Below are 12,278 nucleotides of genomic sequence, written 5' to 3'. Positions count from 1 at the left end.
TACAACTTTCACAAAATTGTGGAGTTTGTTTGCTTCTGCAAAACACTGGGGAGCTGCTGCTGCTGGACCTGCCAAGGGGCTGCAGGGGAAGGGCTCTGCCCTGGAGCTACAGTTTTGTCTGCTTGGGTGACATTCTGAGCAGATTTTGTCCAATTGGCCACGCTGTCCCATGTTGGTGGTAACCAAGGGCAGGCAGGACCTGTGTGCCCACCTGGTTTCATTTTCTAACAGCTGGAACAGTTTTTTTATGGAAAAAGCTGATTTTCTTGTTTTTTACCATCACCTAAGGCCTGATCTTCTGTTCAAAGCTTAACAGTGTGAGGGAATAGCTGCACACCTGACATGGCAAAACTGCAGAGAATCCCTTGGCATGTCATAGTCCTTTCCCTGTAACTGTAGGTTTGCTGAAGGAGATAAATCCCCAGCCTCTCCCCTTTCCCTGCACTTGAAAGAAGGGAAAATACTCACATTTAGCACAGGAGCCCTTGGTTTCACACTCAGCTGAGCTCTAGAGCAGCCAGGCTCCCCAAGGGGAAGGAAATCCCATCCCCAGCTTGGTTATATGGCTGTGCCTTTCCCCAGGGACTGACCAGAGATCCCTCCCCAACCCCTTGACTGGAATGTTGTTTTCTCCTCTCAGACATCATCTTTCACCCCTGGAAGAAGGAGGAAAACGGCAATCAGACCAGAGTGATCCTGTACACCATCACCCTCACCAACCCTCTGGCCCCCAAAACTGCCACAGTCACTGAGACTCAGGTGAGAGACACTGGAGCAGAGCTGCCCTGCGTGTCACTGTCACATTGTCTGGAAAAATCCCCTTGCCCAGGATTGTTCTCCTGGGAAGCTGAGAACTCTCAGAGAGAAATGAAAACAACAATATCTGATTTGCTTCTCCTGTGTTTTGCTGCTTTGGAATGTGGTTTGGACATTGTTTACCAGCTGGTCATTGTTTGGTTGGTTTCATGTGAATTGTTTTGACTTAATGGCCAATCACAGTCCAGCTGTGTCTTAAAATAATAAATTTGCCATCTTTAATATAATATAGTATCTTAAAATAATTCTTTAATATAGTATAGTATCTTAAAATAATAAATTAGCCTTCTAAAATATAATATAGTAATTCTTTAATATAGTATCTTAAAATAATAAATTAGCCTTCTAAAATATAATATAGTATCTTAGAATAATTCTTTAATATAATAGAGTATCTTAAAATACTAAATTAACCTTCTTTAATATAAAATGGTAACTTAAAATAATTCCTTAATATAATAGAGTATCTTAAAATAATAAATTAGCCTTCTTCAATTTAATATAGTATCTTAAAAGAATTCTCTAATATAATATAGTATCTTAAAATAATAAATTAGCCTTCTAAAATATAATATAGTAATTCTTTAGTATAGTATCTTAAAATAATAAATTAGCCTTCTAAAATATAATATAGTAACTTAGAATAATTCCTTAATATAATAGAGTATCGTAAAAGAATAAAATAGTCTTTAATATAATATAGTAATTATTTAATATAGTATCTTAAAATAATAAATTATCCTTCTAAAATATAATATAGTATCTTAGAATAATTCTTTAATATAATATAGTATCTTAAAATAATAAATTAGCCTTCTTTAATATAATATATTAATTCTTTAATATAGTATCTTAGAATAATAAATTAACCATCTTTAATATAATATAGTATCTTAAAATAATAAATTAGCTTTCTACAATATAATATGATATCTTAAAATAATTCTTTAATATGATATAGTATCTTAAAATAATAAATTAGCATAATATAATATAATATAATATAATATAATATAATATAGCATCTTAAAATAATAAATTAGCCTTCTTTAATGAATATAGTAATTCTTTAATATAGTGTCTTAAAATAATAGATTACCCTTCTTTAATATAGTATCTTAAAATAATTCTTTAATATAATAGAGTATCTTAAAATCCTAAATTAGCCTTCTTTAATATAATATGGTATCTTAAAATAATTCCTTAATATAATAGAGTAACTTAAAATAATAAATTAGCCTTCTTCAATATAATATAGTAATTCTTTAATATAGTATCTTAAAATAATAAGTTAGCCTTCTTCAATATAATATAGTATCTTAAAATAATTCTCTAATACAATATGGTAATAAAATAATAAATATATTATTTTATTTTTTATATATATATATATATATGATTTATATATTATAAATAAATATATAAATAAATAAAAAAAATAGCTTAGCCTTCTGAGAGCTCCCCCAGCCTGGGCACCCAGCACGTTCCCTGCTCTTTCCCTGCAGACGATGTACAAGGCCAGCCAGGAGAGCGAGTGCTATGTCATCGATGCCGAGGTGCTGACCCACGACGTCCCCTACCACGATTATTTCTACACCATCAACCGCTACACCTTGACTCGCGTCGCCAGAAACAAAAGCCGGCTCAGGTACCTCTCCTGGGAGGGAATGATGAGCAAAAAGCGCCTGTGGGAGGGGGTTTGGGTGTTAGAGAGATTAAAATAAACAAAATTTCTTTGTTTGTTTCTTCTTTTTTTTTTTTTAATTTTTTAATGCTGTCTTTCCCAGCCAGCCTTAAACACCTTTGGTTTATCTCCTGGAGTTCTGTGCTCCCTTCTCTCCTTTCCCCTGGGTTTTGCCCTTGCTTAGCCAAACTCTGATTTGGGAATCCTAAAGGCATGTCTGGAACCTGTATGGGACAGTGACAATCAGGACAGAGGCAGCTGTGCAAGAAGAGAGGACTCAATACCTACAAGAGAAGAAACCCAACAAGTGTTTTATTTTTTTTATTTTTAATTTTTTTTTTTTTATTTTTATTTTTTCACTTCAGGGGTGATTTTTTTTACAGTTTACAGATTTTTAATGACACATAGAAACTCTGTGTGTGGCTAATTTAAAACAAGTGATTTAATTGCTGACACACCAGCTGCTGTGAGGGACAATGTGCAGAGCTCTCTGAGAGTCACTGGGCTCAGTTTCTGTGAGGATTTTGTCACATCCTCCTTGTCCTGTTGTTGGGACATTCCTGTCACCAAGAGAAGGGGCAGGATTTTCACCTGCTGGGTTGACATCAGTGCAGAGGAGTTACAGCTGCATCAGGGAGAGGATTTACAGATTTTTCTTGCCTCTCTCTTGGATGCAGAGGTTTGCAGAGCCTGTTATCATTTTCAGACTGTGATAAGCACAGGATGAACTTCCAGGGACCAAACAGAGGAACTGGGTACTGGGCAAAGCTATATCCCTGTGATTTCACTAATTATAATCCAAATGTCTGCCAAATGGCCCTGGAGTGCTCTTGGGAGAGGCTCTTCCTGCCTTTGGAAGGATTTTTCCAGCAGTGCTTCTCCTCTGGAAGCATGAAGGGCTGAGAGCATTCCAGAGATAACAGTGTGCATGATTATTTCCTGGATTTACACTGACAAAGATTGGGAATTGACATCAGCACCAGGGGAATGAGTGACCTGTTCCTGCTCCTCCTCACAGGGTTTCCACAGAATTGCGCTACAGGAAGCAGCCGTGGGGGCTGGTGAAATCCTTCATTGAGAAGAACTTTTGGAGCGGCCTGGAGGATTATTTCCGTCACTTGGGTAAGAGTGGCGCTGACAGTGGCACTCAGGTTTCCCTGGGAGTGGGCAGCCTGAGCCAGCCTTGGGGTGGTTTACAAAAAGGGCTACCACAGCTTGGAATAAATGACCTGCTGGAATTAATCAAGGCAGCAAATCCTGATCCCTGGCAGGCAGTTTGGGGGCAGATGTTGGTAAAAGGTGCGAGGAATGTGGAGCACAAATCTCGCAGGCTCTGCCAGCTGCTTTGGCCCAGCTGATGCCTTTTTTGGGGGTACTTAAAAACAGTGGCCAAGCAAAATTAAGAGACTGAAAAGCAGTTCTATTTATTGAAGGGCCTTCAGGTACATCTAGGGCAGACAAAACCCACCCAAAAATGGACAATGGGTCATGGGTTTCACACTTTTATAAGTTTGGTCCATTTGCATTTTGGGGGTGAATCTGCCAATTCCAGCTTCAGCTGATGAAGCCATTTACCCCAAGTTTGCTGCCCCCAACTCCCTTTTGTTTCCATCTCTGGGCCCTGAGGCAGTGAGGTGTCCTTGATTGCCAGGCCTGGAGAGGAATTGTTGTGTCTGCCCAGAATGGGGAAGCAGCAGCTCCCACGGTGTGTGGAGTTTAGAGTTAAACACTAAAGAACTGCAGGATTACAAATAGATGGAAAATATTAAATCTAAAATTATAAGGCATCACAGCAGAGGGGTTAAACCTTTCTCTCTCATCCAAATGCTCCCCCTGGTGCTGCAGAGAGCGAGCTGACCAAAACAGATCAAGTGTCCTTCATTGGCAGGAGAGGAATTTTTGTGTCTGCCCAAAATGGGAGAGCAGCAGCTCCCACTGTGTGTGGAGTTCCACACTAAAGAACTACAGAGTTACAAATAGATGGAAAATATTAAAGCTAAACTCCTAAGGCATCTCAGCAGATGGGTTAAACCTTTCTCTCTCTATGAAATGCTCCCCGTTGATGCTGCAGAGAGTGAGCTGACCAAAACAGATCAAGCGTCCTTGATTGCCAGGCCTGGAGAGGAATTGTTGTGTCTGCCCTGAATGGGAGAGCAGCAACTCATACTGGATGTGGAGTTACACACTAAAGAACTGCAGGATTACAAATATGTGAAAATTCTGAAAGCTGAAATTCTAAGGCATCACAGCAGAGGGGTTAAACCCTTTCTCTCTCTCCCAAATTCTCCCTCTTGGTGCTGCAGAGAGCGAGCTGACCAAAACAGATCAAGTGTCCTTGATTGCCAGGCCTGGAGAGGAATTCTTGTGTCTGCCCTGAATGGGAGAGCCAGCTCACACTGGTTGTGGAGTTACACACTAAAGAACTGCAAATATGTGAAAAATATAAATCTAAAATCCTAGGGCATCACAGCAGATGGGTTAACCCTTTCTCTCTCTCCCAAATGCTCCCCCTGGTGCTGCAGAGAGCGAGCTGACCAAAACAGAGAGCACGTACCTGGCTGAGGTGCACAGACAATCCCCCAAAGAGAAGGTGAGCAAGCAATCCACGGTGCGGCGGCGGAAACGCGCCCACGCCCACCTGAGGGTGCCACACCTGGAGGAGGTGCTCAGCCCCGTGACCACCCCCACGGATGAGGAGGTCGCCCATCGAATCAAGCACGTGGCAGGTGAGCAGGGCACAGGCAGGGGTTTGCTCACAGAGGGGAGTGTTGGGGTTGTTGGGGTGGGTAGAGGATCAGGGGTTCCCTTGCCTGTTTCCCATCCCAAATGCATCCCCGTCTCCTCAGGTTCCACTCAGACGCGGCACATCCCTGAGGAGAGCCCCAGTGGCTTCCACCTGCAGAGTGTCTCCAAGCTGCTCCTTGTCATCAGCTTTGTGTAAGTGAGGATTTTTTTCTGCTCTCCTCCCCAGCCAACATTAAACAGCTTTTGTTTATCTGTGCTCCTGGAGTTCTGTGCTCCCTCCTCTCCTTTCCCCTGAGTTTTGCCCTTGTTTTAGCCAAACTCTGATCTGGGAGTCCTAAAGGCAGGGCTGGGACCTGTCTGGGACAGAGGCAGCTGTGCAAGGAGAGAAATCAATACCTACAAGAGAAGAAACCCAACAAGTATAAGCATTTTATTTATTTATTTTTACATCTTATTATTATTATTTTTACTTATTATTATTATTATTATTATTATTATTATTATTATTATTATTATTATTATTATTATTATTATTATCTCATTATTATTATTTTTACATCTTATTATTTATTTATTTTTACATCTTATTTATTATTACATCTTTTACATTTTATTTATTTATTTTTACATCAGGGATGATTTTTACTGACACATAGAAACTCTGTGTGTGTGTGTGTGTGTGGGTAATTTAAAACAAGTGATTTAATTGCTGACACACCAGCTGCTATGAGGGACATTGTGCAGAGCTCTCTGGGAGTCACTGGGCTCAGTGTCTGTGAGGATTCTGTCACATCTGGTCAGGTAAAACCTTTTCATGTCTGGTGCTGGGCAGTGATTTTGATGAGAAGCACAGCCAGAAAGCAGCTGGACCCTTGAGAGATGATTTCTGCACAATAAGTAAAGAAGCAGCTGAAGTACGAGGGAGTGGAGTGATTTCATCAGCTCAGCAGCAGGAATTGTTTGCTTTGGGTCTTTCCTGCCGCACCTTTCAGGGTTGGTGGGCTTGGACTGGGATGTGCTCTCCAAGTGAGCTGGGAATGGGCTCCTCACGTCCCTGTAACTCAATTTAATACCCAAACTAACTGTTTTTATTGTTCCTTTGCCCTCGGGCTCACAGCAGGCTTCATTTGGTGCTGCAGTGCTCCCTGGGCAGGTGCTGTGGGGCCTAAAGCAGTGATCCAGGCTTTTCTGACTTGGGCTCAGCTTTCCTGACTTGGGCTCAGCTTTTCCTTAAACTCCACCTGCCTTTCAGAGAGGTGGGAGAAGCTGGGAATTCAGGGCTGAAATGGAGCTCAAGTTGAGCTCCTTTCTGTGTTCCCTGCTCCCAGAGGGGACACAGATGCAGAGGTTTGCAGCCAGTGGTAAATGAGGTGGGGTAAGGTGCTGCCATGATGAGAACACAGCACAGAGGTACCCAGGCTTTGTGCCAGGCTCCTGCCAGCTTCACTTGGGTCACAGAGCCCTCTGTGGTGTTTCCAGAATATTCCTCTGGCCCACTGCCATCCTCCTGACTGGACTGGTCATAGTGGGCCATTCTTCCAGCAAAATAACTGCACTATGCAGAGCCAGGCACCGGGCTGGCATTTGGGAATCTCTTCCTGGGCAGGAGCAGAAATGGGGTGAGAGGAGCTGGGCAGGGCATGGCTGGGGGTGCTCCCAGTGCTGGGGTGGGAATGGGGAAGGGAGGATGTGAACACTCTGTGTGTTGTGGTGGAGTTTGCAGGGGTCCCAGGACGAGGGAAGAGATGAGAATTTTGACTCCATGTTTCAGAAGGCTGGTTTATTATTTTGTGATATATATTATATTAAAAGAAAATGATATATTAAAACTATACTAAAATAACAGAATAAAGGATTTCATCAGAAGGCTAGCAAGGAATAGAAAAGAAAAAGAATGATAACAAAAGCTCCTGACTCTCAGAGAATCCAAGCGACTTGAACTGTGATTGGCCATTAATTAAAAACAACCACATGAGACAAATCCCAGATGCACCTGTTGCATTCCACAGCAGCAGATAATCATTGTTTTTCTTTTCCTCTGAGGCTTCTCAGCTTCTCAGGAGAAAAATCTTAGCAAAGGGATTTTTCAGAAAATATCAGGGCAACAGTGTGTGTGTCTGTCAGTGCCTGCACTGGGAAGGGAGAAGTCTGGATGTGAACATTCTGTGTGTTGTGGTGGAGTTTGCAGGAGTCCCAGGATGAGGGAAGAGATGAGAATCTTGACTCCATGTTTCAGAAGGCTGATTTATTATTTCATTATATAAAATATTATATTTTAAAATACTATATTTATAAAATATATTAAAAGAAAATGCTTTAAATAAAATTAAAAGAAAGCTTTTCCTTCTCAGGAGAAAAGTCCTGGCAAAGGGATTTTCGACTGTGTGTGTGTGTGTGTCAGTGCCTGCTCTGGGAAGGCTGGATATGGGCACTGTGTGTGTGTCAGTGCCTGACTGGGATATAAAATATTATATTTTAAAATATTATATTTATAAAATATATCTTATATCAAAAATGCCTTAAACAAAACTAAAAGAAAGCTTTTTCTTCTCAGGAGAAAAATCTTGGCAAAGGGATTTTTCAGAAAATGTGATGGGGACAGTGTGTGCGTGTCAGTGGAATGGGGAATGCTGGATGTGAGCACTGTGTGTGTGTCAGTGCCTGCACTAGGAATGGGGAAGGGAGGATGTGAAAACTACGTGTGTGCCAGTGCCTCACTGGGAGTGAGGAAGGCTGGATGTGAGCACTGTGAGTGTCAGTGCCTGCTCTGGGGATGGGGAAGGCTGGATGTGAGCACTGTGAGTGTGTCAGTGCCTCACTGAGGATGGGGAAGGCTGGATGTGAGCACTGTGAGTGTGTCAGTGCCTCACTGCAATGGGGAATGCTGGATGTGAGCACTGTGAGTGTGTCAGTGCCTCACTGCAATGGGGAATGCTGGATGTGAGCACTGTGAGTGTGCCAGTGCCTCACTGAGGATGGGGAAGGCTGGATGTGAGCAGTGTGAGTGTGTCAGTGCCGTACTGAGGATGGGGAAGGCTGGATGTGAGCAGTGTGAGTGTGTCAGTGCCGTACTGAGGATGGGGAATGCTGGATGTGAGCACTGTGAGTGTGTCAGTGCCTCACTGAGGATGGGGAATGCTGGATGTGAGCACTGTGCGTGTGTCAGTGCCTCACTGCAATGAGGAATGCTGGATGTGAGCAGTGTGAGTGTGTCAGTGCCTCACTGAGGATGGGGAATGCTGGATGTGAGCACTGTGCGTGTGTCAGTGCCTCACTGCAATGAGGAATGCTGGATGTGAGCACTGTGAGTGTGTCAGTGCCTCACTGGGAATGCTGGATGTGAGCACTGTGAGTGTGTCAGTGCCTGCACAGCCACCTGCTGTCCCCAGGAGCTCAGCTGTGCTGAGGGAGCTTCACCAGCCAGTGCAGGCTCACGGATCCCTGTCTGTCCTTCCTTCTCTCCCCTCTGCTCCTTCCCCCTGCGCTGTCTGAGCCTCCCCCTCCCAGCCCAGTTTGTGTCTCTCTGTTTCTAACCTGCAGCTGCTCCGTCTTTTCTCTTCCCTGCTCCCATTAGGATCTGTTTCAGGTACTGTCTCTCTCTTTTTTTACCTCTTTACTCTCCCATCTCCCTCCCTTTCTCTGCATTCAGCACATCCACTCACCCAGCCTGTTCTGTCTGTCTGTCTGTCCTCCTGGCTCACACATTTCTTCCACAAGGTGAAGTTTGGGCTGCTCACTCAGATTAAATCCCCACCCACAGCATGGACTGAGCTCAGACACCTTCCTCAGGGCTGGGTGTCTGTCCCAGGTGCTCCTGGCAGGCAGTGGGCTGTGAGATGCTCCTGAAGTGCCTTTTTCCTTGCTTTTTTTGCAGTCTGGTGCTGCTGGTCATTCTCAACATGATGCTGTTCTACAAGCTCTGGATGTTGGAGTACACCACGCAGACGCTGACGGCGTGGCAGGGCCTGAGGCTGCAGGAGAGGTACAGCCACCCCTGCTGGGGCTCCCCTTGGGGTTTGGGGGTGTCAGAGGCTTTGCTGTCACACCAGAGCTCTGGGCTCTCACTTTTGTGCGAAACAGGTGAAGCTGAAGTGTGCTTTCCCCCCGTGTGCATTCCCCTGTGTGCATTCCCCTGTGTGCATTTCCCCCTGTGTGCATTCCCCTGTGTGCATTCCCCCTGTGTGCATTCCCATCCCTGTGTGCATTTCCCTGTGTGCAATTTCCCCTGCGTGCATTCCCCTGTGTGCAATTCCCCCTGTGTGCATTTCCCTGTGTGCATTCCCCCTGTGTGCATTTCCCTGTGTGCATTTCCCCTGTGTGCATTTCCCCGTGTGCATTCCCACCATGTGCATTCCCCTGTGTGCATTTCCCCTGTGTGCATTTCCATCCCTGTGTGCATTTCCATCCCTGTGTGCATTTCCCCTGTGTGCATTTCCCCTGTGTGCATTTCCCCCTGTGTGCATTCCCCCTGTGTGCATTCCCCCTGTGTGCATTCCCCCTGTGTGCATTCCCCGTGTGCATTTCCCCTGTGTGCATTTCCCCTGTGTGCATTTCCATCCCTGTGTGCATTTCCCCTGTGTGCATTTCCCCTGTGTGCATTTCCCCTGTGTGCATTCCCCCTGTGTGCATTTCCATCCCTGTGTGCATTTCCCCTGTGTGCATTCCCCCTGTGTGCATTCCCCCTGTGTGCATTCCCCCTGTGTGCATTTCCCCTGTGTGCATTCCCACCATGTGCATTTCCCCTGTGTGCATTTCCCTGTGTGCATTCCCCTGTGTGCATTCCCACCATGTGCATTTCCCCTGTGTGCATTCCCACCATGTGCATTTCCCCTGTGTGCATTCCCACCATGTGCATTTTCCCGTGTTGGAATTTCTTGCCCTATTTGTGCCATTTCTCCTCCTTAGGAAAGGGAATTACTATCTTCCCCATAGCAACCCTGCTATTTCCACACAGATACTTTATAGATGCTTTTGATTTTATCTTTTTTGATTTTATCTTTCTCTGGTGCTCTTGGTGATTTTTAGACTACTACAGTAGTTTAGTATTTATTAGTATTTAAGTATTAGTATTAGTATTTAGGTATTTAATAGTATTACATCCTGGTTGCACAGTGAGATGTGCAAGGGCTGTATTGGGTCACACTTTGAGTTCATTGTCCCTCTGCAAGCCCTGAATGGACCCAGGAGGAGCTGGACAGTGATGTTGTCTGGTAGATAAATTTGAGACTGATGGAAGAGCTGCATTCAAGTTATCTTATATATCCATATCTATATGTTATATCTATACCTGCACATCCAGAGGGGCTGGGAACACAAACCCTGTGAGGAACCCCTGAGGGAGCTGGGGGTGCTCAGCCTGGAGAAAAGGAGACTCAGGGCTGCCCCCATCACTCTCACAGCTCCTGAAAGGTGCCTGTGCTCAGCTGGGGCTGGGCTCTGTCTGCAGCAGCACTGACACAACCAGAGCACACAGCCTCGAGCTGCACCAAGGGAAATACAGGCTGGATATCAGGAAAAAGTTTTTTATAAAAAGGGTGATAAAGTTCTGGAATGTTCTGCCCGGGGAGGTGGTGGAGTCCCCATCCCTGGGTGTAAATTCTGTACTTACATTGTAGTAGTCTAAAAAGCATCAAGAGCAACAGAGAAAGATAAAACCAAAAAAGATAAATTCAAAAGTATAAAACAAGCCTGGATGTGGCACTGGGTGCCAGGGTTTAGTTGAGGGGTTGGGGCTGGGTTGGACTCGATGATCTTGAAGGTCTCTTCCAACCTGGTGATTCTGTGATTGTGTGAAAGACAAATCTCTGTACAAAGTGTGATTTTCTGAGCCTTGCCTGTGTTTCTGTGGCAGGTTACCCCAGTCTCAGACAGAGTGGGCCCAGTTGCTGGAGTCCCAGCAGAAGTACCACGACTCCGAGCTGCAGAAATGGCGCGAGATCATCAAATCCTCCGTGATGCTCCTGGACCAGGTGAGACTGCCCAGCTGCAGGCAGGGCTGTGCCCAGGGTGTCCCTGTGTCCTCCCAGTGCTGCTCGCCATCCTTCAGCACCTCCTGCTTCCCCCACAGCCCCTCAGGTGTGCCAGCTCCTTTAGACCCATCTCCTGCTGCTGGTGGGTGCCACAGGGCTGTCAGGGGCTGCTCTGTCCCATCAGAGAGGTCCATGCACACCAGGGTGAGAACCCTACAGGGCCAAAAACCTCACGTGGGCACTTCTGGTATCTAATCTGTCATCCCAGTTTGGAGAACAAACTGGTTTGAGCTGAACCCTGTATTTGCATGCAGCTTTCAGGGAGGAAGGGGACAAAAATTTCATAGCGTGAGTCCAGGAATTTCAGGGTGTGCTCCCTAAAAAGCACACAGGGCTGCTGAGAGCATCTTCCTTATAAATCCAGGAATTTCAGGGTATGATCCCTAAAAAACACACAGGGCTGCTGAAAACACAGCCAGAAATGAGAGCTGCTCCCTCATAATTCTGGAAATTTTTGGGTGTCTTCCCTAAAAAGCATACAGGGCTGCTGAGAGCAGCTTTGTTATAAATCCAGGAATTTCAGGGTTTGCTTCCTAAAAAGCACACAGGGCTGCTGAGAGCTGCTTCCTCATAAGCCCAGGAATATCAGGGTGTGCTCCCTAAAAAGCACACAGGGCTGCTGAAAACACAGGCCAGAAATGAGAGCTGTTCCCTCACAAGTCCCTAAATCTGAGCTGCTTTCCCCTGAGAGAGAATTTAGGGAATGCTGATCCATGTCCTTATCAGACAGTTCCAGCAGCTCACCTGGATGTAGATAAGGACAAATTTGAGCCTCTTTGGCTCCTCAGCACTGTCTTGGTGGTCACACAGGAGTTTATTCTTAACCTCTTAGTTCTGCTCACCCCTTCTGGAAAATGGTGCTCCATATTCTCAGTTCCAGCCCCTGATTCTCTCCCCTCAGTTTGGGGTTTTAAATGGGCCTGACTCCCACTCTCAAAATCACAATTATGGTATCAATACTTGGAAAAAAAGGAAAAAAAAAGGAAAACAAGGAGTTGTCTCCT

General features: G+C 44.9%; 1 protein-coding gene across 4 annotated transcripts in view; it reads left to right on the top strand.

The window, feature by feature from the left end:
- GRAMD1B (GRAM domain containing 1B) overlaps positions 1-12,278 on the top strand; it is a 126,500-nt gene that overhangs the window by 109,334 nt on the left and 4,888 nt on the right. For all 4 annotated transcript variants that reach the window (XM_058041228.1, XM_058041231.1, XM_058041229.1 and 1 more), the window contains 7 exons: positions 641-759; positions 2,322-2,464; positions 3,519-3,622; positions 5,023-5,226; positions 5,347-5,437; positions 9,120-9,227; positions 11,097-11,214. In XM_058041228.1, coding sequence (XP_057897211.1) covers positions 641-759; positions 2,322-2,464; positions 3,519-3,622; positions 5,023-5,226; positions 5,347-5,437; positions 9,120-9,227; positions 11,097-11,214 — 887 coding nt within the window. The remainder of the gene's footprint in view (positions 1-640; positions 760-2,321; positions 2,465-3,518; positions 3,623-5,022; positions 5,227-5,346; positions 5,438-9,119; positions 9,228-11,096; positions 11,215-12,278) is intronic.

This window comes from Melospiza georgiana, chromosome 27 (assembly GCF_028018845.1).
Source record: "Melospiza georgiana isolate bMelGeo1 chromosome 27, bMelGeo1.pri, whole genome shotgun sequence".
NCBI classification, from domain to species: Eukaryota; Metazoa; Chordata; class Aves; order Passeriformes; family Passerellidae; genus Melospiza; species Melospiza georgiana.
Note: the sequence above shows the minus strand (reverse complement) of the source record. Positions and strands in the feature narration are given on the sequence as shown.